General features: G+C 37.4%; 1 protein-coding gene across 1 annotated transcript; it reads left to right on the top strand.

Moving 5' to 3' along the window:
- Positions 1–25101, top strand: LOC144442197 (cullin-4A-like). Its single transcript, XM_078131478.1, has 19 exons — positions 1–378; positions 1628–1847; positions 3272–3341; positions 4414–4487; positions 5399–5561; positions 6616–6705; positions 7594–7744; positions 10133–10251; positions 12014–12206; positions 13189–13293; positions 14513–14623; positions 15441–15526; positions 15708–15815; positions 16366–16479; positions 17254–17359; positions 17709–17782; positions 18170–18268; positions 19010–19162; positions 20773–25101. The coding sequence occupies exons 1-19, from the start codon at positions 99–101 to the stop codon at positions 20866–20868; spliced, it is 2412 nt and encodes an 803-aa protein (XP_077987604.1). The 5' UTR covers positions 1–98; the 3' UTR covers positions 20869–25101.
- Positions 25102–26261: the final 1160 nt, after the last annotated feature.

Genomic DNA, 26261 nt, shown 5'->3' with positions numbered 1-26261 from the left:
TTGCTACATGCCAAAATAGACAAAATCCTGTTACGGTAGTCTATTTTTTCTACTCTTGTAGCATTTAGGGCCGTTTTCGGGCCACATCCGGCTGTTGCATGCCTCTGACAAGTACTGAAAAGAGCCCGTTGGTGAAAACGGACCTTGAGCCGAACCATAAGAAACGCAGACCGGACGAAAATAATCATCATCTCCAGAACGCCAAGAGATTTCGCGACGATTCACCAAATGAAAGCACCCCCATGGCTGACTCTACACAAAGAAGACCCAACTTTTCAGCATTAAGTCCAACAAATAACGGCTTTACTAGCAGGGCGTCACCTCTTGCCAACAGTAAACCGGGATCTACCAAAAAGTTGGTGATCAAAAACTTCAGAGGTGAGCAACATTGTGTTGTGTTCTGAAATGTAGTTTGTTTTGTTTCGTCGTACAGTTATAATATGTGCAGGGCAATCACTCTCACCCTACGTCCATGGTATTAACTATTTATTACATAACAACTGCTAAAATTCGATTTTAACCATGACCTTTGCAACACTTGAATTACGTCATGATAAATTTAGTAGCCGTGTTGATCGAGCTATGTAGAGTACTGGACATTATCTTTGTTGAAAGGAGATTTCGTCCCATTACAGTACTTACAAACTTGTTCTGATCATGATGACATCATCATCATGGGTCCAGTGAACTGGCCCATGAAGTTGATGGTTTTCTTATATGGTATTCGTTTAAACAAATGAGAAACAAATTCAGGGTGTGTCTTTATCTTTGGAACTATAGGTGCAAAGAAGGTAACGTTATGTAAATTAGCATGTGACTTGTACCCAGTATATAGGTAACACCACACTGGGGCAAACGTGTAGAACAGTGGACTGGCTACAAATGGCACCACATGTTTTATTCAAACTAGGGAGTTTGGGTTAAAGTTGACTTCGGGATATGAATTTAGTTAGACCCTCTTAACTACTAGTCTTATACAATTATATGGTTTGTACATGTATACTCCCCAGGGAGATGAGGAAGTACAAGAGGGCATATACATGGATGGTTGCTATAGGGTCTGTGCCAGGGGTATGCTATAGGGTCTGAGCCAGGGGTATTAATTGAGCAGCTCATTGTGTAGTCTAGTTCCTCATGGACCATATTCCGTACTACGTTAACTTCACACTTATACCGTCTAGTCAAGCCCATGACTCAAGACGTTAATTGTGTTTCAACCCCATGGTGGATGAATCATGAACGGCACATATCAGTAGTAATCCATCACTAATTGACAGGCTGTCATCATCCCTCATTAATATTCATTTCATACAGCTGTTTTGGCTATGTCAAATGTCCAACCAGGACTCCACCTCCAGTCTGTTTTTAAACGTAATCATGTGGGGGACATGACGACGTCATCATGTTTATATGAATGCTATAGGTGGGAGCACAGAATTCTGTGCGAGAGTCACGAGCTTGACTAGACGGTATAAGTGTGAAGTTAACGTAGTACGGAATACGGTCCGTCAGGAACTAGACTACACTTTGTGCAGTTTTGGGAAATTTAAAATAAAAAACTATCAAATTATTTGTACTATTGTGGTATTATTATGCACTGAATGGGTTACTATCGTCTCACCTGTAGTGAAACCAGAGTTACCAGAGAACTACCAAGAAACAACATGGCAGAAACTGAAAGAAGCAGTGCAAGCCATTCACAACCATACTTCTATCAAGTACAGTCTAGAGGAGTTATACCAGGCAGTGGAAAACATGTGTTCACATAAAATGTCAGCATCTCTCTACGACAAATTAAAACTGGTTTGCGAAGAGCATGTCAAGTCTCAAATTTCACAGTTCACTGGATATCCTTTGATTTTTTAATTGCACTTTATTTCCTTTACAGCATTTTTTTAAAATGTGGTTTAATGGGCAATGCAGCTCCAGGAAATAGAGACATTTTCATAAACTGTGGATCTGGAGATGTATTTCATGATTTTACATCACCTATGATTACTTATGATGTCTGAGAAACATCAAGTTCACTGTTGATCTTGAGTATTTACATGTATGGGGTATCTCTGTTCTGGGTTATTGCATCATGGGAGTCAGCAGAAATAATGTATTCACTGGTTGAACACTGAATATTCATGAATACAAAAATGCTATACATTTCAGTGTAAAACAGCTGTCATGAATATTCAGGGTTCATCCATTTAACACATTATTTCTGCTGACTCCCATGATGCAGTAGCCCATAGCAAAGATACAATGGCACATGATCAACTTGAAGTTTCTCTGAAATCGCAAATAATTGTAGGTGATATGAAATCATGATACGACTCTCCAGAATCCATAGTTTATGAAAATGTCTCTATTTCCTGGAGTGGCAGTCAGCTTTAAACAACTGAATCTAATGGATTTTCTTGTCTATGAGCTAAGTTTTTATTACACTTAGTGAATACACAAGGTCTCCTTTCCCTTCATTCCTTGCTCTACCAGAGGGAATATTTGTTTGTAGGCAAAAAAAAAATACAAGTTAAGCAAAACAGAATTAAAAGGCCCAGCATGAATAAGGATCAACATATCTCTTTGCATGCAAATTAATCGATATACTGTGAGAAAATCTTGGGATATCACTCGATCTGATTAAAATCTTATATAGTGAACAGAGTGCAATTTCTTTACTTACCTCTGTTTCCTACATATGTTGTTGTTTGTTCTTTTATTGTTTCGTGAGTGAGTGCCTTGTTCCTGCTTCTGGCACAACACTACAGGAGATATCATTGGTACGTGTAGCCAATTACAATCCGTCTTACAATATAACATTCGACAATCAAAATTGACACAAAGAGAACCACCAAGCAATAACAATATTATCATTTGTGCTCTGCACTCAAGCTCTTCTTAAACAGTGCATTCTGAGGTTCTGTATCTGTACGTTTAAGCGTATTACACATTCTCATTGGTTGAGTAAATCCACTTAACATGCGGAATTTGAACGGGATCTCCAATGGTACTGTGTCAGATGTAGAAACAAGGTGCTCACTGACAAAATAAAGAACAAATGACAATATATGTAAGAAACAGAGCCAAGTTCACTAGCAGTACATCAGATTATAATCAGGTTGTTGGAATGTCACTGGACCAGTTGTAGCATGTTGAAAGCACTGTATGTGTATAATGAATAAATGATCCATAGCTCGAAATATATTTTAGTGACAGTTTTAACAACTTATTACTTCCAACCTTTACAGTGTTCATAAGATTGACCTTAACCTCAGAGCACAGAATTGACAGATAGTGTGTCATATCTTAAAGCATTAAATAACTGTTGGCAAGATCACTGTAGACAAATGGTAAGAACCCTGTATTCTGACAATAACAAATATAGATAATGTCGTAAACCATATAGTTCTAACCCAAATCTTTCGAAGAGACTGAGATCCTCTTCATTGGTGGGTCTTAATATTATTTATAGTCGGAACCTCAGTGTGTCCTTTTGAAATGTTTGGGTTAGAACTGTATGGTTCACGGTATTATTTATAGACAGAACCTCAGTGTAAAGTTATACACATATATGCACATATATATGCACACACACACACACACACACACATATATATATATAACTATGATTTGTTATATGGTAATATGATGGAAGTTGGTAAATTGACATATTTTGGTTATTTAGCATGTTGATGGAAATGAAATGAAGGAGAAAGTCTATACTGTTCAGATATCATCAGCTGTACTTCAGAGCCATTGGCACATTTTTGGGCCTGATAGTATAACAATGGATGATCAACTATTAGAATCTAACACAGACAGTTCCCCAGGTATTTTAGCAGGGTTCTCCAACACACAATTATAGTACAGTATACGTGAAATTTAGTCTAGGTGCTGTCTGCGGCATCATATCTTCACCTTGTCTAGCTCAATGAGAAATCATGCACCAAAAGTCATTTATGCAAATGAGTAAACCTCCAACTGTTAAAATGATGTAAACAGTGTATAAGTAGCATCCTAAGCTGACAAATGTACCATATTTGGACATAAATATACCATATTTGGACATAAATATACCATATTTGGACATCACATAACTATCCCCAATAAACACTAACTTATCATTGAGCAGAATTCTGTGATTGATGACACGATGTCTATAATGACTGTGGGGGTGGCGTCAGTTGAATTTGAAATTCATCTCAGTTAAAGAGAGATCTTGAGATTTGATGCCATGGATAGCATCTAGACTGTAAAACTTTCCAGTCATATTTCACCATCTCTTTTACTTGGGTTCCTAACAAAGATGCTAGTCCATGGTTTTACAGAACACCAACATAGGACATGTGTTGTGATTTTCATCTACAGCTTTTGTCTAGGAGAAATGTTATTAACCGCAAGATACAATTTTTTTTCCTACAGATAATGATTCGTAGTATATTTCTTTTCTTGGACCGTACCTATGTATTACAAAATTCTCTCATCTCTTCACTGTGGTAAGTATAATAGTGGTTTTATGGATAATTACTAATAAGGGTTCATGGCATTGGTTAGTATCTCATGTGATATCTGACATGACCTGAAATTTTTTCTGTGTTATCATATTTCTTGTGGTTCTCAGTGGCTGAATGGTTAGCTTGTATGCCTCTTACCTCTGCAGTCTGGGTTCTGACCAGACCAGCACCGACTGGGTTTGATTTCAAAAGTTAACCCGATCTGTATGTTAGATGGGTGATGGTCAGTTTGTCTCTACTGTCTTTCCCTGGGTACTTCAGTTTCCTCCTACTTCAACAATACCACGGTACTGTTTTGTGGAGTCATGATGGGTGAATGGTTAGCGTGACCGGCTTGGAATACACAGGTTGCAGGTTCGAGCCCTGTCGCTGCCTGCTGTTTGTTTCTGAGTGGCTAAAGTCCTTGGGCAAGATTTGAACCATGACTGTGCCTCAGTCAACCCAGTTGTATAATTGGGGACCTGGTAGGATGTAGGTTGCAATGTGAAGGCTTTAATCCTATGCGCTGAAATGGCTGCAATGGATTGTATGCTCCTCAGGGAGTTTCAAAGCCAATCTGACATGCCACTGACATACTGTAGTCTCTTGTGACCAACCAAAATTTAGTGTTGATCTAACTCTTACTGTGTGGGTGACTCACAAGGAAATCAGGAAATGAATATTTAATTTTTATCTAAACCATATTCATGTCTGCTAAGCCCCATCAGGCAATGCTGTAACATTGAAAGAATAGAGGTGAAAAAAGTGTTTTGACGTTTCTTGTCAGCCGTGTGAAAATTATGTGATGTGATGTCATAAAATGACTCTCCAGAACCCAAAGTTTGTGAAAATTCCTTTATTTCGGGGAGTGGTGTTCCCTTAAGGCTAACACCGTGTGCTTTGTCTATTTTCAGGGATATGGGACTAGAATTATACCGTCAACACATCATAAGTAATAGAACTGTGGAAACCAGGACAGTGGATGGATTATTAATTCTGATAGAAAGAGAGAGAAATGGAGAAGTCGTTGACCATAGTTTATTAAAAAGTTTACTTAGAATGCTATCTGATTTACAGGTAAGAGACTTACATTACAGTTATCGTACCTTTTCATTGTGAAATGTTTGGCCTTTTTTTTTGCACTTTCGAAAACTGCTTTCTGCTTTTTTTTGCTGTGAAACATCCTTCTCAAGTTGTTTATGTGGAAAGGGTAGAGAAATACGCATTCGGCTGCAAGTCCAAAATCATCGACCTGATAAATGAAAGTGATGTCTGTTGGCATTGATCGTCTATGTTTACATTTGTACACTGAGATAGGGAGTCTTAGTGTGTTTAGACTCATATTTCCATAGTATGGGGTTATCTGTTGTATGCTTAAGATGTTAACATAAACAGTGAAGACTCCCTAGCTTGATGGTGTAATGGAAAGTGACATATACCGGTACTAGTATTCACTGGACATCAGCCATTTCCTTTATTGTTCAGATATGTTTGGAAATATCAATTTCGTTGTATTTCAGTGAGTATACTGAACTGGTAAACATGATCAACATCAATGTCAGACTTTACATGGATAACAAAAACCCATAAATATTTGAGAATGATGATGAGGCAGTATAATTTTAAAGTGACCACTTCTTGCAGTGCTTCTGCTCAAAGTACGGTGACAGAGAACACTGTCTGCACTCATACAATTACCCCTGGTTTTACCATGCACGAGCCAAGTTGAACAAAAAATATGGCATATATACTCTGGTCGTTCTATGTCACGACAACGCGCATCTATGTCACTGGTTCTGCTGTGTTCAAAATATGAGTCAAAACGTTCAAAATTGCCATTACTTTCCCCAATTTTTCTTTAATATTACTGGCTCTGATATAATTATGTGATAATAATTTTCTTCATTCGGCTGGAAAATACTCGTGGCCAAAGGGTTATCACTACTCGTCTAGTGACTCATAGTGACAATGGCCCCTTAGGTCACTCATATTTTCCTTGGCTAAATGAAGAAAACTATTGGGGAATAACGTCAAAGTGTTATGATACTTATTGACTCACATTTGATTGGTTCTTTTACAATTATCTAATAATTCCCATCTGAGTCATCACTCTTTATGTTTTCATTTGTAGATTTACGAAGAATCCTTTGAATGTAAATTTCTTGATGCAACTGATAAACTGTATGCAGCAGAAGGGCAACGATTGATGCAGGAACGAGATGTAAGTGAAACCATTTCGCCATTGCGTATAAACTGAGAAGCAAAACTGTATAGAGTATATCCTACAGTAGCCAAACATAACTTGAACAGAGGGGAAAATTATTTTGAATTCAGTTGTATCATTATCTATTATAACTTGAATGTTTTTAGTTCAGGCGGTCCAAATGTCTCCAAAAAAAATAGAAAAACATACAGAATAGAATAACTATTTTAACAACATCTACTTTGTACCACATATACATGGTAATTGCTATAATGTTTTTCAAAAACTTCAAAGAAAATATGCATCCAAATTCGAGTCAACATAGAAAGGTATTGTTACTCTTGACAGTGTCTGCTAAACAGTGTGTCCTCTAATGACAGTCAAATTTTGTTGTCATGAGTCAAAATAATAAAAACTGGCATTTCTTGCAATTCAACACATAGTAAGAAATAGGGGAACACCAAATTTTGGTTTGTCACTAGAAATTGTTTGCGTCAGTGGCATGACAAATTGGTTTAGAGGGAACTCTGCTGCTACTTGTGTAGATCTTTTGGTGAAGCAATGTAAACTTTAAAATATTCCTGATACTGACTATCTCTTAGTCTTGTAACATAGACACTCGAACAAGTCAACTGTAATGATTCACCCAACATTTCCTGTTTCCCCAATCTATTAAAAAGTTACACCTATCTGGACTGTGTTTTTAATACACAAACAATGTCTAACATACAGAAACAGTCACACCAAAAAACAATGGTTTGCCATCAACTTCTAAATAGACATTTACATTTTTGGTATTGATAAAATAAGTAAGATATGAAAAGTTAGAGTGTTGAATAGCACTCCTAGTGGCCAAAGTGTGAAAATCTTTTGTTTTTCCAATAACTGAAATATGATATATTTTAGGTACCAGAATATCTTGCACACTGTGACCGTAGACTTGAGGAGGAAGCTCAGCGGGTTCTGCACTATCTAGATCATTCTACCAGGAAATCACTTGTTACATGTGTTGAACAACAGTTACTGGAAGTCCATATTAATAGTATCATACAGAAAGGTAAGTTACACTTCTCCTTATTTCAGTGTTTTCGCTAAGGTTTGGGTACACCAGTAACAGTAAGGAGAAATATCGCTAAGGTTTGGGTACACCGGTAACAGTAAGGGGAAATGTCGCTAAGGTTTGGGTACACCGGTAACAGTAAGGGGAAATATCGCTAAGGTTTGGGTACACCGGTAACAGTAAGGGGAAATGTCGCTAAGGTTTGGGTACACCGGTAACAGTAAGGAGAAATATCGCTAAGGTTTGGGTACACCGGTAACAGTAAGGGGAAATGTCGCTAAGGTTTGGGTACACCGGTAACAGTAAGGGGAAATATCGCTAAGGTTTGGGTACACCGGTAACAGTAAGGGGGAATGTCGCTAAGGTTTGGGTACACCGGTAACAGTAAGGGGGAATGTCGCTAAGGTTTGGGTACACCGGTAACAGTAAGGGGAAATGTCGCTAAGGTTTTGGTACACTGGTAACAGTAAGGGGAAATATTGCTAAGGTTTGGGTACACCGTACCGGTAACAGTAAATGGAAATGTCACTAAGGTTTGGGTACACCGGTAACAGTAAGGGGAAATGTCGCTAAGGTTTGGGTACACCGATAACAGTAAGGGGGAATGTCGCTAAGGTTTGGGTACACCGGTAACAGTAAGGGGAAATGTCGCTAAGGTTTGGGTACACCGGTAACAGTAAGGGGAAATGTCGCTAAGGTTTGGGTACACCGTACCGGTAACAGTAAAGGGAAATGTCACTAAGGTTTGGGTACACCGGTAACAGTAAGGGGAAATATCGCTAAGGTTTGGGTACACCGGTAACAGTAAGGGGGAATGTCGCTAAGGTTTGGGTACACCGGTAACAGTAAGGGGAAATGTCGCTAAGGTTTTGGTACACTGGTAACAGTAAGGGGAAATATTGCTAAGGTTTGGGTACACCGTACCGGTAACAGTAAATGGAAATGTCACTAAGGTTTGGGTACACCGGTAACAGTAAGGGGAAATGTCGCTAAGGTTTGGGTACACCGGTAACAGTAAGGGGAAATGTCGCTAAGGTTTGGGTACACCGTACCGGTAACAGTAAAGGGAAATGTCACTAAGGTTTGGGTACACCGGTAACAGTAAGGGGAAATATTGCTAAATTTTGGGTACACCAGTAACAGTAAGGGGAAATGTCACTAAGGTTTGGGTACACCGGTAACAGTAAGGGGAAATATCGCTAAGGTTTGGGTACACCAGTAACAGTAAGGGGAAATGTCACTAAGGTTTGGGTACACTGGTAACAGTAAGGGGAAATGTCGCTAAGGTTTGGGTACACTGGTAACAGTAAGGGGAAATATTGCTAAATTTTGGGTACACCAGTAACAGTAAGGGGAAATGTCGCTAAGGTTTGGGTACACCGGTAACAGTAAGGGGAAATGTCGCTAAGGTTTGGGTACACCGGTAACAGTAAAGGGAAATGTCACTAAGGTTTGGGTACACTGGTAACAGTAAAGGGAAATGTCGCTAAGGTTTGGGTACACTGGTAACAGTAAGGGGAAATGTCGCTAAGGTTTGGGTACACCAGTAACAGTAAGGGGAAATGTCGCTAAGGTTTGGGTACACCGGTAACAGTAAAGGGAAATGTCACTAAGGTTTGGGTACACCGGTAACAGTAAGGGGTAATACAGTAAAACTGACATAGTTTCCAATACATTGGATCATGTATTTGATGAGAAACCTCAGTGAAATGACTGAGGAGCTTAGGTAGATTTTACCTGCTCACTACCCTTTAACAAAAACACTATTTCCTGTGCTGTAGTTGTACATATGTTTCTCATTTAATAGCACCTTGCAAATGATGGGTTGTGTCTTCCCATGAACAGTTCATTCGAAATTTAAAAAATGAGGTTCAGTGTGCCGTCACTTGTACCGACGACATCACCACACTGTTTAGTGTAACTACACCAATGTCAATTGATAGATTGTGAACACATTGCGATAATAGTTTATTTTAGGGCTGTGGTACCTTGTCAATAGTCCATTCTATGTGAAATGCTTGCTTTCCTTCGAATTGTGAAAAAATAGACATTCTTCCAAAAAACAGCAGATTTTGTGAAATTAAAGTGGCCATGTTAATGACAATTTGGTATTTATTTATGTAAGCCATTACATTGCAAAAAGCTAAAAATGTGTTAAAAGTTTGTTATTGTAAGTATAATAACAAACATTTTACACATTTATTAATCTTCTTGCAATTTTTTCAGTTACAAACACAGACTTGGTCTATGTTGTTTCACATTTATTTTTCAAGTAGGAAGCCATGATAAAGTTGTTTCATAAATTAAAAATCCAAAATAAATACCCAATCTTTATCCAAATGACCACTTTAAACCATAATGTGTTATCTGTATATTTTGTATTAGGACTTGATGTATTGATTGATGAAAACAGGACAAAAGACCTCGGTTTGATGTATAATTTATTTCAAAGAACGAAGTCTGGACTTCAAGAACTCTGTATCAATTATGGAACCTATATCAAGGTATGTATTTTGTTGCATACTGAATATCTACGTACATATATGCAATCTTAATTCTGTCAGATTGGAACATATTGAATACTAGTATATGCTAGGTAGGTAAAGCTCATATTGCCCTGAGAGCAAAAATAGTAGTATGTAAAAATGTGTGATTTTGCACTTGGTTTTCGATCTGTGCTGGTAAACATTATTCGCACATCCCGAGAGGACTTTCCTAAAATGATCATAGAGGCCATCAACATCAGATGCCACAATCCCAAGATCAACAGAGATGGGGGTATTGAACTACCACATATCTATAATCAGTTGATAATACCGCCACCTAGAGGGCAGCTGAAACTATTGTCATTCTGATGAAGGTCATTGACCAGGACAGATCCAGGGTATTATTCTTATAAAGGTCGTTGACCAGGACAGATCCAGGGCAGGGGTCGAAATAATGAAAACATTTCGCTTGTCCACTGGGCAAGTAGAAAACAAAAAGTACTTGCCCAAATCAAAAAGTGCTTGCCCATTCCAAATAGTGGGGTATTTTTGTGTGGCTTACAAATGCACTGTTGTGATTGATTGGGCTTTCTTTTGTTTATTATCAAAAAATGTCACTTTGAAAGTTTCTGTGGGTACTGAAAAGTTCTCTCCACAATAAACAGGTGTCCTAAATAATATTAATTTTCATGGCCTAATCAATATTCTTACTATAGCATAGCATACAATTTTTTGTTCACTTGTAAAAAGTAGTTGTTTAAATAATGTTTTCAGCACTTTCATAAGCTATCAATATAAAAATTAACATTTACTTCAACACTGATGTAAAATCTTTCTAAGTATTTCCTTTTCCATGATGTCAATATATTTTCTTTCCTTCCCCATCCACACCAACTATTTTTCTCCCAGTATGATTTGTTTATATTTTCCTAGTAGTATTTTCAAATACAATGACTGTTGTAAAATTTGCAGTTGATTCAAACACTCAAAACCTGAAAAATCATGCTGTAATTTACTATTGATGAACAATATTCAATGAGTCACTGTCATTCCAGGTATGTTTTCTTGATAGAGTAAACAAAGTACGTCAAGGACAGCTGGTCCAGATTGTTTTGAAAAGTGATCAGTCAAGAAAGATGTCTTCTCAATTTTGCTGCAATGTTATAATTTTCCAGACTTGTTGGCACCATGGTTATACAATGTATCCAAAACCTTATCAGACATGTGCAGTGTCTGATAAGTACAGCATGAACACAGGCAAAAACATATCCCTGATCAATAATCATAAGAAATTCTCCTTGCCCCTTGGGACAAGTACTTTTCAAAACAACTTGCCCAAGCCTTGAAATCATGGCAAGTAAAAGGCCATTATTTCGACCCCTGCAGGGTATTATTCTTTTAAAGGTCGTTGACCAGGACAGATCAAGGGTATTATTCTTATAAAGGTCTTTGACCAGGACAAATCCAAAACCCAATGCTAAATTGAACTGCTTTAATTGTAAACTTTGTTATACTACATTCTGACCACTGTGACCTGGTTTGAATGTGAATATGGATGTATATGTGAAAATAAAAGATGAGGACGCAGTGGTATAATGAACATCCTCAAGTCATCATCACTATGGGAGTACAGGTATTAGTAAGAAATGCAACTCCTTTGCTAATGCATATCATTGTATTTCCTTCACTAACTTATCTACCATGTCGATGAACATTTTTTAGCAACTTGATGTTCACAGAACCAAACCTTGTTGTTGCTTCTTCTTTTTTTTTTGGACAGAAAACGGGTACAACAATTGTGATCAACCCAGAAAAGGATAAAACCATGGTTCAAGAGTTGTTAGATTTCAAAGATAAAATTGACAACATCGTCTACAACTGTTTCTGTAAGAATGATAAATTTATACATACCATGAAAGAATCATTTGAAAGCTTTATCAACAAAAGAGTAAACAAACCAGCTGAACTTGTAGGTAAGTACCGTAAAAATAATTTTGTGTTTTCCTTATATTACTTATTACAGGGTCAAGCTGAACTTCCTGTAACTGGGACATTTTTTTCATCAAGCAGCTGACAATATATTCACTAAAAATTGTCAATTGCTTGTAAAAAAAAAAAGACGTATATGTTAATTAGTGGTCAATATTTGGTGGTGTAGTAACTTGAGCAAAAGTTTTAGTTTTGAATCTGTCGCCATGTTAAAACTGCACTAGTTTCTTACTGTAGTATCGTTTTTCGATCAGACAACCACAATCTATTTAATGAAAATTGTTCTAATGCCATACCAATAATTACACATTGTACATGTTACTCAGTGGTCGATCTTATCCATGAATACTGCGATATCATGCTGAAATCATGACCGCTGTTGAAAGCGCTGATTTTTGGGTGCAGACCCCTTCCCCCCCCCCCCCCCCCCCCCCCAAAAAAAAAAAAAAAAAAAATCAATTTAATTTGTTTTATTGTACCATATCATGTGTACAGCTATAAAAACGATGTTCACCGACAGGTTATTCATTACTATTCAGGGTGTATGATATTATGAGTAAGTTTTTTTATCAAAAAAAAAATGTTCCAGTTACAGCTAGTGAAACTTTCACTTTGTTTCTTTACATAAACCCAGTCAGACTCATCACTGCCTTTAGTACACTTGTATTGATTAAAGTATCACCTTGGCAACTTACTCAACTGTGAAATCTTGTAAAGAAGCCCTACTGCATTTGATATGTGTTCAGTCATTTGTTGGTATTTCCTGCAAGGGTTTATGGGAAAACCTCTGGTGATGACATCATTCTGCAAGGATTTATGGGAAAACCTCTGGTGATGACATCACTTTTACCATAATCTCTTTGTCTTGTCATGCTGTATTCAGTGGATATTTTTTAAGATTGTGTTCGGATGTTAATATGACTTGAAAATTTTACTATTGTTATGTTTCCGTTTTCGTCTTTGCAGCTAAATATGTAGATAACATTATGAGGGCAGGAAATAAAGAAGCAACAGAGGAAGAATTAGAAAGGATATTAGATAAAGTTATGGTCATATTCCGGTTTATCCATGGTAAGTTTTGATCTTATTCTGGTTTGTCCATGGTAAGTTTTGATCTTATTCTGGTTTGTCCATGGTAAGTTTTGATCTTATTCTGGTTTGTCATTGGTAAGTTTTGATCACATTCCGGTTTATCCGTGGTAAGTTTTGATCACATTCCAGTTTATCCGTGGTAAGTTTTGATCTTATTACAGATTATCTGTGGTAAGTTTTGATCACATTCCGGTTTATCCATGGTAAGTTTTGATCTTATTCTGGTTTGTCCGTGGTAAGTTTTGATCATATTCCAGTTTATCCATGGTAAGTTTTGATCACATTCCAGTTTATCCATGGTAAGTTTTGATCTTATTCCGGTTTATCCATGGTAAGTTTTGATCATATTCTGGTTATCCATGGTAAGTTTTTATCGTATTCCGATTTGTCCGTGGTAAGTTTTATGATCGTCTTCCTGCTTAAACATGGTAAGTTTCTGTCATCTTTTGGTTCAGCCATAGTATAGGCCATTCCAGGCTGCAAACAGGAAATATAGAATACTGCACTCTCGCTCAAATGGGGAGCATCATCACCTCATAGTACTGTTTCTTGATAGCTTTGTCCCTTGGTATTCTATAGAAGTGTAAATCAGGGATGTTTTTCATAGTGTTCAGACATCAAGAAAGCAACAGTGCTCTATTATTAACTTAGTAACCTGTATCGTGTATACCCCCAAGGTACACACACACAGACAGGAAGTAGAGCGCCACCATGGCAAATTTTGGAAAGGTGTATTGGAATGGAGTTTATACATCTTAGCTTGCACATGGTATGAGGAGAGGTTACTTGAACTGGAAACTAACACATCAACTAATTTACAAAGATACGTATCACAATGACAAATTAAGAAATTGACATTTCTATGAAATGTACCTGATTTATGTGTGTGTATACTTTGAAATGTGAAATGGTGACACTTACAGAATATTAAAACATCTCTAAATTCAAATCCATCTGTGTTAATAAACCATAGTATCAAATTAAATTTTTGTCCCAAACACAAACTTGAAAATTTTACCTGAAATTTTCGACTGCACACTTCAATCTTTGTCAACAGATTGACCAACCATTCAGCACATGTGAAGAATACAAAATATTTACAAACAAATTTTGAAAGGAATAGATGTAGGGTCATTTGCAAAATATACATGTAATTTGATGCCTAATTTGTGTACACAATGTTTTGTTTTTTTTGTAGGCAAAGATGTGTTTGAGGCGTTCTATAAGAAAGATTTGGCTAAGAGACTACTGGTTGGAAAGAGTGCGTCTGTGGATGCTGAGAAATCAATGTTATCAAAACTAAAACAAGGTGAGTTGAGAAAACCTGGAAGCCAAACAAGAGTATCGTAAAATGTAAGGTAAATAGCTCAGCATGCTAGAACCTTTGAAATTTTTTAATTTCGCTTTTGTCCTTACCAATGGACTTCTTCACCTGTCTGACGTTCTGGGTTGTCACGTGATACATTATTAGAATCATGTGACATGAGATTGACATGAAATCCCACATGTGAAAGTTGAAAATGACGCTGTCCCCAGTTTAGATCAGGTTTTGACACCCTTAGATATATTACCACCTTCAAACTTTGTTCAAACCAATGTAGGCCCTTGTCAAACTCTCTGAACAGAACAGTATGGATTCAAGGTTATACTGTAGAACAGGACAGTATGGATTCAAGGTGATACTGTAGAACAGGACAGCATAGATTCCAGGCTATACTGTAGAACATGACAGCGTGGATTCCAGGCTATACTGTAGAACAGGACAGCATGGATTCCAGGCTATACTGTAGAACTGGACAGCATGGATTCCAGACTATACTGTAGAACAGGACAGTATGGATTCCAGGCTATACTGTAGAATAGGACAGTATAGATTCCAGGCTATACTGTAGAACAGGACAGTATGGATTCCAGGCTATACTGTAGAACAGGACAGTATGGATTCCAGGCTATACTGTAGAACATGGCAGCAGCATAGATTCCAGGCTATACTGTAGAACATGGCAGCAGCATAGATTCCAGGCTATACTGTAGAACATGGCAGCAGCATAGATTCCAGGCTATACTGTAGAACAAGACAGCAGGCTATACTGACCTGATCATATTTTTCTTTCTTTCCTGTTTAGAATGTGGAGGTGGGTTTACCAGCAAGCTAGAAGGGATGTTTAAAGACATGGAACTTTCTAAAGACATCATGGTAGCATTTAAACAGGTGAGTGTACTCTAAGTTTTGTCCCATATCTGTACCCCATATTGTACTGAGTAGCGTGTGAACTGTTAGGTCCACAGCATAATAGCTAAAATTACAGAATGATACTGTGTTCACAATATTTAGCACCAAATTGACAATGCATTTGTGTTTATTTTATGTATTATTGTTATGTATTTTGCAGTTCATGCAGAACCAAAAAGTGCCTGGTAACATAGAGCTAACAGTGAATATTCTCACCATGGGTTATTGGCCAACATATTCACCTATGGAGGTTCACCTACCCGATGAGGTATGTAATATTTAGTATATTCCCCTATCAAGGTTTGCTTACCTCATGAGGTATGTAATATTTAGTATATTAACCTTTGGAGGTTCACCTGCATGTTGAGATATGTGCCACAAGTCTTTCTTGCTCTTTATTTCCTTGAGAGTACATGGGTCAAAATGTTCCATTTTCAATATTGCATACCCTTGACAGGGTTATGTTGCCTCAAACACCAACACACAGACACACGGGCGCCAATGTTTTGACGTCTGCATTTGATGTCTGCATGGTTGCACATCAGATCATTTCATTTTGACAAAATGTTGCAAGAAACTGTATTCATTCAATCTTGCTGTGGCTTGCATAGTTTCGTATTAACTTCTGCATAGTTGTATCAAACATAGAAGGTGTGCAGTATTTTGAAATTCACTGTATCAACTATTACAACATCTAAGGTTCACCTTGTTCACCTTGTCCAGCTGCTGCTGGGTCACACAAGTTAGTCCTGTTGGTTATAGAATGTAATATCTCAGTCATACTAATAGATAATTTGTTATCATCCCTTCCTTAATAGATGATCCAGTACCAAGAAATCTTCAAAAACTTCTACCTAAGTAAACATAGTGGTCGTAAATTACAGTGGCAACCAAATCTAGGACACTGTGTATTGAAGGCTAGTTTTAAAGCTGTAAGTCAAATGAAATCTTTAACATATTTCTGGTAATCAAGGCTTCGTTTCACTATTAAAGATAGGCACAAACTAATATAATATTGTTCAATGTGGTAGATTACACAAGTGGATGATAGTGGTTCCTCTGTTGTGAAAATCTAATCATCCTGTGATTAATAGTATAAACATTGGAAGTCCTGAAACATTACACTGCAAATTTATGAAACTAGCTTTCAGAGAGCTACCCTACTGAGATTAATTAGACCGACGTCCATTCAGAATCTTCTCACTATTGTATCAACATGTTGTGACAATGGTTTTAGTTTGTGTCTATCTTAGTAAACAGAAGCCTCGATTACCAAAATAATATCTTGTAGTATAGACAAACCTGAATATTACAATGTCAATCAAATCTAGAACACTCTGTATTGAAGACTAGTTTGGCCCAGACCAGCCCGATGTCACACGAGGATTGCACAAACACTTCACCAGTATATGTTAGCAACTGGATGGGTTAATACCAGCACCAGTCCTATGTGAACACAAAGCCAGCTCAGTGCTAACATTTGGCTGGCACTAACGACTCACCACCAGTATGTGTTAGCAACTGGAAGGGTTAATGCCTACAGCAGTGGGATGCTGATTCTAGGCTAGCCTCGTGTTAAAATTAGGACGACACTAGCCAAACAATTTGGAAAGAGATTCTCAACCTCTTACTTGTATGTGTGGTCACCATTGCAATAAGATGAGAGTTGTGCCCGTTGACTAATACCTTGACTGATTTCATTACAGGGTAAGAAGGAACTACAAGTGTCACTTTTCCAAGCTTTGGTATTAGTTATGTTTAACGATGGAGATGAGTTTACTCTGGAAGATATAGCACAGGCTAGTGGTATTGGTAAGTAACGTCACTACATTGTTAAAATGATTGAATAGACTGTGTGATGTGTAGTAAAAGCTACTGTTCTTCCAACTACAAAGTTGATACACCAGATAAGAGACTTGGACTTGACATAAAAAAAAAGTAATGAGTTTGAAAAGTAAACAAGTCGGTTTGTGTTTGGTTAGATTACTTTATTTTGAATGTGTCGGCCACACACAGGTTACCTTCTTCAGGGAATAGAACTGGAGCATTCAATGAATGCTTGTGTCTTGGATGGTGGCTAAGTGCTAGTGTAGTGACTGGGCATATATCTGTTGAACTGTTGACCATTATAATTATGTTATGTTTGTGTTTATTCCTTCAGAGGATGGTGAACTCAGAAGAACGATGCAGTCACTAGCGTGTGGTAAAGCTAGAGTTATATCTAAAATTCCAAAGGTAAATCTAATGTAGTTAGAACCATCAATAGGCCATTACAGACTGCAACAGGAAATTGAAAATATAGCGCCCTCGCTCAAATTGGGGGAATCATCGCCACATGTACATACATATGTACATACACACACATATACATTCATCCATCTATCCATGCACGCGCCCACACACACACGCACGCACACACGCACACACACACACACACACACACACACACACACACACACACACACACACACACACACACACACATACATACATACATACATACATACATACATACATACAATGATTGAATGGTGTACATTGCCAAGACAACTGTGTATCACTGGTTTAGTTCATTTTTCCTCAAGTTTGTATGACTAATAAAATACGTTTTTTTCTTGACAGAGTAAAGATGTTGAAGATGGTGACATATTTACATTTAGTGATGACTTCAAACATAAGTTATTCAGAATAAAAATCAACCAAATTCAAATGAAGGAAACAGTAAGTATTGAAATTGTCAAAGGAACATATAATGTTACACAGTACGATGGTCATCACAGTTTTGTCTCATTCTTTCTCTTGACTTCTTGACTTCCTCTCATTCGCTCACTTGTCCAGTCAGTCACTGACATAGATGTGTGTAGTACCTGTTTAGATACATTCAATAGTGAAGATGATTCCCTTATATGTATGTCCTGCTATTACAAATGCATGACTGTTTTTCTACCATGAGACAATGCTAGTCCATGATAAGGACCTACACTGAACAAAGAAGAAGGAGCAACTTTGGAATTGAAAAAATCTGACTGAATGAATGAGAGAGAGAGAGAGAGAGAGAGAGAGAGAGAGAGAGAGAGAGAGAGAGAGAGAGAGAGAGAGAGAGAGAGAGAGAGAGAGAGAGAGAGAGAGAGAGAGAGAGAGAGAGAGAGAGAGGGAGGGAGGGAGGGAGGGAGGGAGGGAGGGAGGGAGGGAGGGAGGGAGGGAGGGAGGGAGGGAGGGAGGGAGGGAGGGAGGGAGGGAGGGAGGGAGGGAGGGAGGGAGGGAGAGAGAGAGAGAGAGAGAGAGAGAGAGAGAGAGAGAGAGAGAGAGAGAGAGAGAGAGAGAGAGAGAGAGAGAGAGAGAGAGAGAGAGAGAGAGAGAGAGAAGAGAGAGAGAGAAGAGAGAGAGAAGAGCAGAGCGTGTGCGTTATGAAAAACTGTTGATTTGATGTGAGATATAATGATGTACATGTAACTTTTACAGCCTGAAGAACAGAGTAATACACAGGAGAGAGTGTTTCAAGACAGGCAGTATCAAATTGATGCTGCTATTGTGCGTATTATGAAGATGAGGAAAACTCTCAGTCATACATTATTAGTGTCTGAACTCTATGATCAGCTCAAGTTTCCAGTCAAGGTAATATACCAATTATCTGTGTTTGTGTCTGTTAGTGTAGGTCAGTTCAGTTAGAGCTATTACAATGCTTAGAATGAATAATAAAGTAAACATTGTATCTAGACTATCAAATTAGCAATAGTCCAGGGCACATAGACTACAAAACACTATATCGAGACTACCAAATTAGCAGTAGTCCAGGGTACATAGACTACTAAACATTGCATCTAGACTATCAAATTAGCAGTAGTCCAGGGTACATAGATTACTAAACATTGTAACTAGACAACTGAATTAGCAGTAGTCCAGGGTACATAGACTACTAAACATTGTATCTAGACTACCAAATTAGCAGTAGTCCAGGGTACATAGACTACTAAACATTGTATCTAGACTACCAAATTAGCTGTAGTCCAGGGTACATAGATTACTAAACATTGTAACTAGACTACCAAATTAGCAGTAGTCCAGGGTACATAGACTACTAAACATTGTATCTAGACTACCAAATTAGCTGTAGTCTAGGACACATAGACTACAAAACATTGTATCTAGATTACCAAATTAGCAGTAGTCCAGGACACATAGACTACTAAGCATTGTATCTAGACTACCAAATTAGCAGTAGTCCTGGACACATAGACTACTAAACATTGTATCTAGACTATCAAATTAGCAGTAGTCCAGGCCACATAGACTACTAAACATTGTATCTAGACTACCAAATTAGCAGTAGTCCATGACACATAGACTACAAAACACTATATCGAGACTACCAAATTAGCAGTAGTCCAAGGCACATAGACTACTAAACACTATATCTAGACTACCAAATTAGTAACAGTAGTAAATGTTCATGAATCTGTCATGACCAAAATTGTTATCAGGTGTACATGTATACACGTAACTCTGCATTATGACTGTCACCTCAACCATGCCATGATATTAACAGTTGGTCGACTCTACGTTGAGAGACACTATGGCATTCCATGATGGTCAATCGAGCAGTGCTAACTATTTTAACCAACGAATTGTATCCACGCACACTTAAAAAATCCAAAATGTTCAGTGTATTGCACGTTATTGAAATTGAAATGTAACTTACTATTACCGCAGTGCCTGGCACCTAGCCCATGGTACAGTCCAGCTCACAACGACATTACCTGATCGCAAAACATTGCTTATAGAAGTCGTAGACCTTAGGAGAAACAAATGTACTGAATGATGGTGTAAAAAATTTTAATTTACCTGTACCTTATCTTATCAGAGTCATTTTCAGCAGAATTCTTGGTACCAGCAGTAGAATTCTATCCCACAGGCATGTCATAAAAATAACAACTATGCAATTTCTTGATCGACATTTTAACTTCTGCTCCGTACACTACACATGCATTACTATAGGTGCACTCGAAAATAAATCAACCTTCTTGTTCTATTTTGATCCTCTAGCATGAAGTGAAATGCTAGTGCAAGTACTGAAAATTGCTTATGAATGATGGTGTCGAATTTACTTGCAATTTTGTTGCAACTTTGTTAGCGATGTCATTATCAAATACAAAGTGTCTTCTTCCATGTTGTGCATAGCAAATGCCAGACAAGTAATCTGAAATATTTGTCTTTTGTGTTTACAGCCAGCTGACTTGAAGAAACGCATAGAGAGTTTAATAGACAGAGATTACATGGAGAGGGATAAAGACAATTCTAATCAGTATCATTATGTAGCATAGAGCATTGAACAGTCTCATTTGTACATGGTGTAGTAGCTTATAGAATGGAACAGTCCTGTTGTAGACACTGTAGCAGTACACAGAATGGAACAGTCCCATTTGTACACACTAGCAAGTTACAGATGGAGCAGCCTCATTTGTACACATTGTAGCAGTTTACAGAATGAAACAGCCTCATTTGTGGACACTAGCAGTTTACAGAATGAAACAGCCTCATTTATGGACACTAGCAGTTTACAAAATGGAACAGCCTCATTTGTACACACTGTAGCAGTTTACAGAATGGAACAGCCTCATTTGTTCACATTGTAGCAGTTTACAGAATGGAGCCCTGTCATTTGTACTCTAGCAGTTTACAGAATGGATCAGTCTCATTTGTACACTGTAGCAGTTTACAGAATGGAAGTCTCATTTATACACACTGTAGCAGTTTACAGAATGGAGCAGCCTCAATTGTACACATTGTAGCAGTTTACAGAGTGAAACAGTCTCATTTGTACACATGGTGACAGTTTACAGAATGGAATAGCCTCGTTAATAGTACACACTGTAGCAGTATACAGAATGGAACAGCCTCATTTGTACACATTCTAATGGCATCACATTTGTACACGTTGCAGTAGCTTACAATATGGAATGATCCAATTTGTAGACACTGCAGTGGCTTGCAGGATGGAGCAGTTTCATATGTACACACTGCAGTAGCTTACAGAATAGAACAGTCTCATTTTTTCACACTCTAGCAGCACTTCAAATAGAAGAGTCCCACTTGTACAGACTGCAGTAGATTGGACAAATGTCATATTGTACACCAAGCATAGAGGATGGAGCAAACCTTATATGTGTGCAAACCAACCCCAACCATGGTAATACTGTCTTTGTTGGCTTGTTGGATCAGATGTTTACATGGGTGTCATTTATTTCTTTGTCAGAGGTTCATTACATGTCTATTTGGTGTATGTTGTATACATGGAGGGTACTGAATGATATGTATTCATCATGGTTACAAGCTACGACGGATACAGCTAAAATACCATAATCCCACCATTTCAGACCCTTACATATTATATGTTTGTACTAAAAACATTGCTATAGTAACCAGATGATTATAGAAGAGCTGTGATTTTAGGCAATATATTTTAGTTTTTCCCACAACCTCACTCTGACCTCAGCTATATCAAAAGGCATAAGACAATGTGCTACAATGGCTAGAATAAAAGTATTTCGTAACAATAAATGTTGTGACAACGTCAGGGGTCAAAAGACATGTGATAGTGATGACAGGGGTCAACATATATTTGATTGCAGTGTCAGAGGTCAGGAGATATTATGTCACTGTCAGAGGTCAGGGGATATTTTGTCACTGTATCAGAGGTCGGGTGATATTTTGTTACTATGTCAGAGGTCAGAAGATACCATGTTGCATGCGAAAGTTATGCAAACCATATTTTTACATTATTTTGAGAGACGGCCTTGACAAATTGAAAAAACTAGAGGTGGCAACAGCCATGAGAAATGTGACATTACATAATTTTTAATCCTCAAACTTATTTATAGCAGATATTTATAGGATTATGATTGAAGTATCTCCTACGTGTGTGTTTTTTAGATGCAAATTTTTGTTTTGAAAAACAGGAGTTTTTGAGATTTTTTGAGATATAAAGACTAAAGTCCTCACCCATGGAGTTAAGTGAGTTGTGTAGACTTTGTTAACATTATTGCTGATTCAAAACACTATTATCATCATAGCCAGGAAGTCGTAGAATACATGTTATCATGTTCAGGGAATACACCAGGCATATACAGTGTTACAAATGATATGGGTCAAAGTTCATACCCTGGGGATATTTCGACAAATTATACAGGTCAAAGTTCATACACCAGGGATATTTTGACAAAAATTTTACAGGTCAAAGTTCATACATTGGGGATATTTTGACAAATTATACAGGTCAAAGTTCATACACCAGGGATATTTTGACAAAAATATTACAGGTCAAAGTTCATACACCAGGGATATTTTGACAAAAATTATACAGGTCAAAGTTCATACACCGGGGATATTTTGACAAAAATTATACAGGTCAAAGTTCATACACTGGGTTTACATATTTCCGCTAATTATATAGGTCAAAGTTTGTATGGTCTTAATTCTGTTAAATACTATGATGAAAACAAGGTCTGGTTCAAAATTCAATTCCTCACAGAGGATTCTCATGGGTGTAGTGCAAACTGCTGATGTATGCAGACAGTCCCCCCCCCCCCCCCCCATCACGATGAACAGTCCTCTGGGGTATTGAAATATGAAAGTGATGAAATATGAAAAGTTTAATGTCATAAATTGTTATTTGATACAGACTTTGTTTTATCTTCACACTCTTGTGTTTTCGTTGAGTCTTTGATAAAATGACACATGGTGCCAAAGTTGGACTGTTTCTTAGTGTTTTTACAAATTCATTGTGATAAGACTGTAGACTTTGAATGATGTTGCGACAGACTTGTATGCTTTTTTCTTTTCTTTTTTTGGCAAATATTGAAAATGTGGCTGATGGGTCAGGGTGATGGTTTACTAATGATAAATGAGGTGATGAAATTATTTGATGTATTCAACATGTATGTTTGTACAGATTGTAAGGACACAAGACTTGCTGGGTTATCACTTGTAGTGATTCCAATATATAACTATCACAGGGCTGATATGTTGCCATTCAGGTGATACAGTGCCATAACTAGACTGATATGTAGCCATAGCTGGGTTGATATGGTGCCATAACTAGGCTGATAATACAGTGATATGTCACCATAGCTGGGTTGATATGTTGCCATAGCAAGGCTGATATGTAGCCATTGTTGGGTTGATATGTAGCCATTGCTTGGTTGATATGTTGCCATAGCTAGGGTGATATATAGCTATTGTTGGGTCGATACGTAGCATTGCTTGGCTGATATGTAGCCATAGGCAGGTGATATAAAATACATATATGCATAAGTGAAAATCAATGTCACCTACAAGAGACGTCAGCCAACAAGATGAAATAGCCAAGTGTGATATTTAATAGAGACAAAATGTACACTTTGAAAGCATATGACTGCTGTAGATGATCTACTTTTGGCCCCAGAAATTCCTGTGTTTTGTGTCACTTTGTATGAAACAGGGTAATATCTGATGATGGACATCGGCCCTTCCTCTCTCGTATTGTCATTTCTTGGATATCCACATTTCTGTGTGTAGTAGCTCATCATTTGATGCAAAATTTCTAGCTGCTTTCAACACATTATTCATGAAATACCAAGAGTGACATTTGACTGTTAGTTTGTTTGTTTGCATATGTGGGTCAGATGGTAGTCCATCCAACCTGGACAATTTGTGATTATTGAATAGGAGTTTGTACATGTGTTTCATTCACCATGTCAATATTTAAAACATCAGACATTCTACATGTACATATGCACTCCTCAATGCAAGCCGTTTTTTTTTTTTCTTCACAAGAGGAGTTTATATGTTAAACATGTCAGGGCAGTTATTAACATTTAAGGACATTACTGTACTATGCATTTAGCCTTCATTTTCATATTTAGAGTAAATATTTTCATTTGCTTCAAATCTTACTTATCTATCCCTCCGATACTGATACACCAAAAAAAAATTATCCCAACAAAAAAAAAATCGCATTTGTTGCAGTGGGTGTTCTGTACATAGCTCTTTTAAGCAACCTAAGGAGACGACAAAACAACTTCTTTGGCAATAGTATTAATACGTAATATTATCAATAAATGCTATCCATACGTCTCTGTTGTGGGTTTAAAGACACATTGTCAGTGAAGACATTTTAACAGAAAACACTTCAATATCTTATTTTGATAGGATGAATATCGCTCATGGCACCAAAACAAATTCTTTAGAAATCTGAGCCAATGCAAATCTGATAGGCTATTTAGTTACTAAGACTTTGCTACTGTTTATGTCATTTTTATTTTATGATGGATGTGTGGATAAGATTGAGTGCGTAGTCATGGTGATAGAGTATATATAAACATGTACTTACTCTACATTACAATATTATGTTAGTTTCACTTTTTTCTGTAAGTGTGTTGGCTGTGGTTTTCCTCCCTCATTGCAAACCCATTTTATTTTTTAAGTGGGAGGCCATGACCATAATTTTGCTGTATGTAGAGTACACTGATTTCAACTAGTGATAGACAATTATTCCAATTTTGCCTGTATATTTGTGCTCTCCCCTAAATAAACTTCACTGTCTATTCAATACTTAATGTTGACCAATGGATTTATTTTACTTCAACCTAGAATGCACCTCACAAGTAGATTCTTGAAAGTGGCCATATGGATGAGGGTTGGGTTATTATTTTGGATTTGTAATTTACAAAACAATTTTATCATGGCTTCCTAACTGAAAAATCAATGTAAAACAACAATCGTGAAAGTAATAACATAATGATAGACATTGTTGAAGTAAACCTCCGTTGATCCAATGTATGGACCTGGTCCATTCAATAGAATTTCTCCTAGCTAATTTGGTACAATTTGCTATTTCATGAAGAAAAGGGTTTTTCTCAGCAGCAGTTAAATAATTATTTGAACATGGGTTTAGGCTCCACCTCTTCCCAAACACTGCGCATCTCGAGTACATTAGGGGTGGACCATTTGATATCCTGGGGGGGGGGGGGGCTTGGAAGATTTCGGGGGGGGGGAGATGCCAAATGGATTTGCTTGAAAAAAAATCCGGATATGAGTGGGTGATGAAAAAAAAAAGATGGACCACTGCTGCTAGAAAAAAAAATGTCTTGGCAGGGAAATGATGCACAGGTTTGAGTATGCTGTTCAACCTGCCCGTACCTCTCCAACCAGGACACTTGTCAAATCATGACAAACAGTTTCAAACACATGTCAGGGACTAGTCAGTTTCGTTAGCCTGTGGTACATATATATATATTTGTTCTTGTCTCTGTTTCTTTAATGAATGGTTTAAATATTACTTCATGTAAGGGTTCAAACATAACTATACATAAAATTATACATATAATACATGTATTAACTAGCTACCACATTAGTTACAGAACATGCCATGCAAGTATTTGGCTGTTTCACAATCAGTGCTTCACTTATCTTGCACTTTGGGGCAAAAGTGAACTTGAAGGTTTTGTAATGGTAACCTTCATACTATTGGATAGTTTATAAAAGAATTTAATCTAAATTGTTCTAGTCTCTTCAGTATGAATTTGTCAAAAGGGATGATATACTTCCTATTTCAGACACTACATGTATCGACACCACAACTCAAATTCAAGTTTCTATTGTACACTAGGTATGACCTCCTAAAGTGCTCTAACACATCAGTAACTTTACTATACATGCAATATCAATGCCCCTATAC

The sequence above is a fragment of the Glandiceps talaboti genome, chromosome 11 (assembly GCF_964340395.1).
Source record: "Glandiceps talaboti chromosome 11, keGlaTala1.1, whole genome shotgun sequence".
NCBI lineage: Eukaryota > Metazoa > Hemichordata > Enteropneusta > Spengelidae > Glandiceps > Glandiceps talaboti.
This window is presented reverse-complemented; position numbering and strand designations above follow the sequence as displayed.

Bases quoted from the DNA above. Each gene is read 5' to 3' on its own strand.
- LOC144442197 (XM_078131478.1), top strand. From the start codon at position 99: ATGCCTCTGACAAGTACTGAAAAGAGCCCGTTGGTGAAAACGGACCTT. The intron at 3,342-4,413 runs GTAAGAACCCTG...TTTTTCCTACAG, and splicing joins AAGATCACTGTAGACAAATG to ATAATGATTCGTAGTATATT. The intron at 16,480-17,253 runs GTAAGTCAAATG...ATTTCATTACAG, and splicing joins TGAAGGCTAGTTTTAAAGCT to GGTAAGAAGGAACTACAAGT.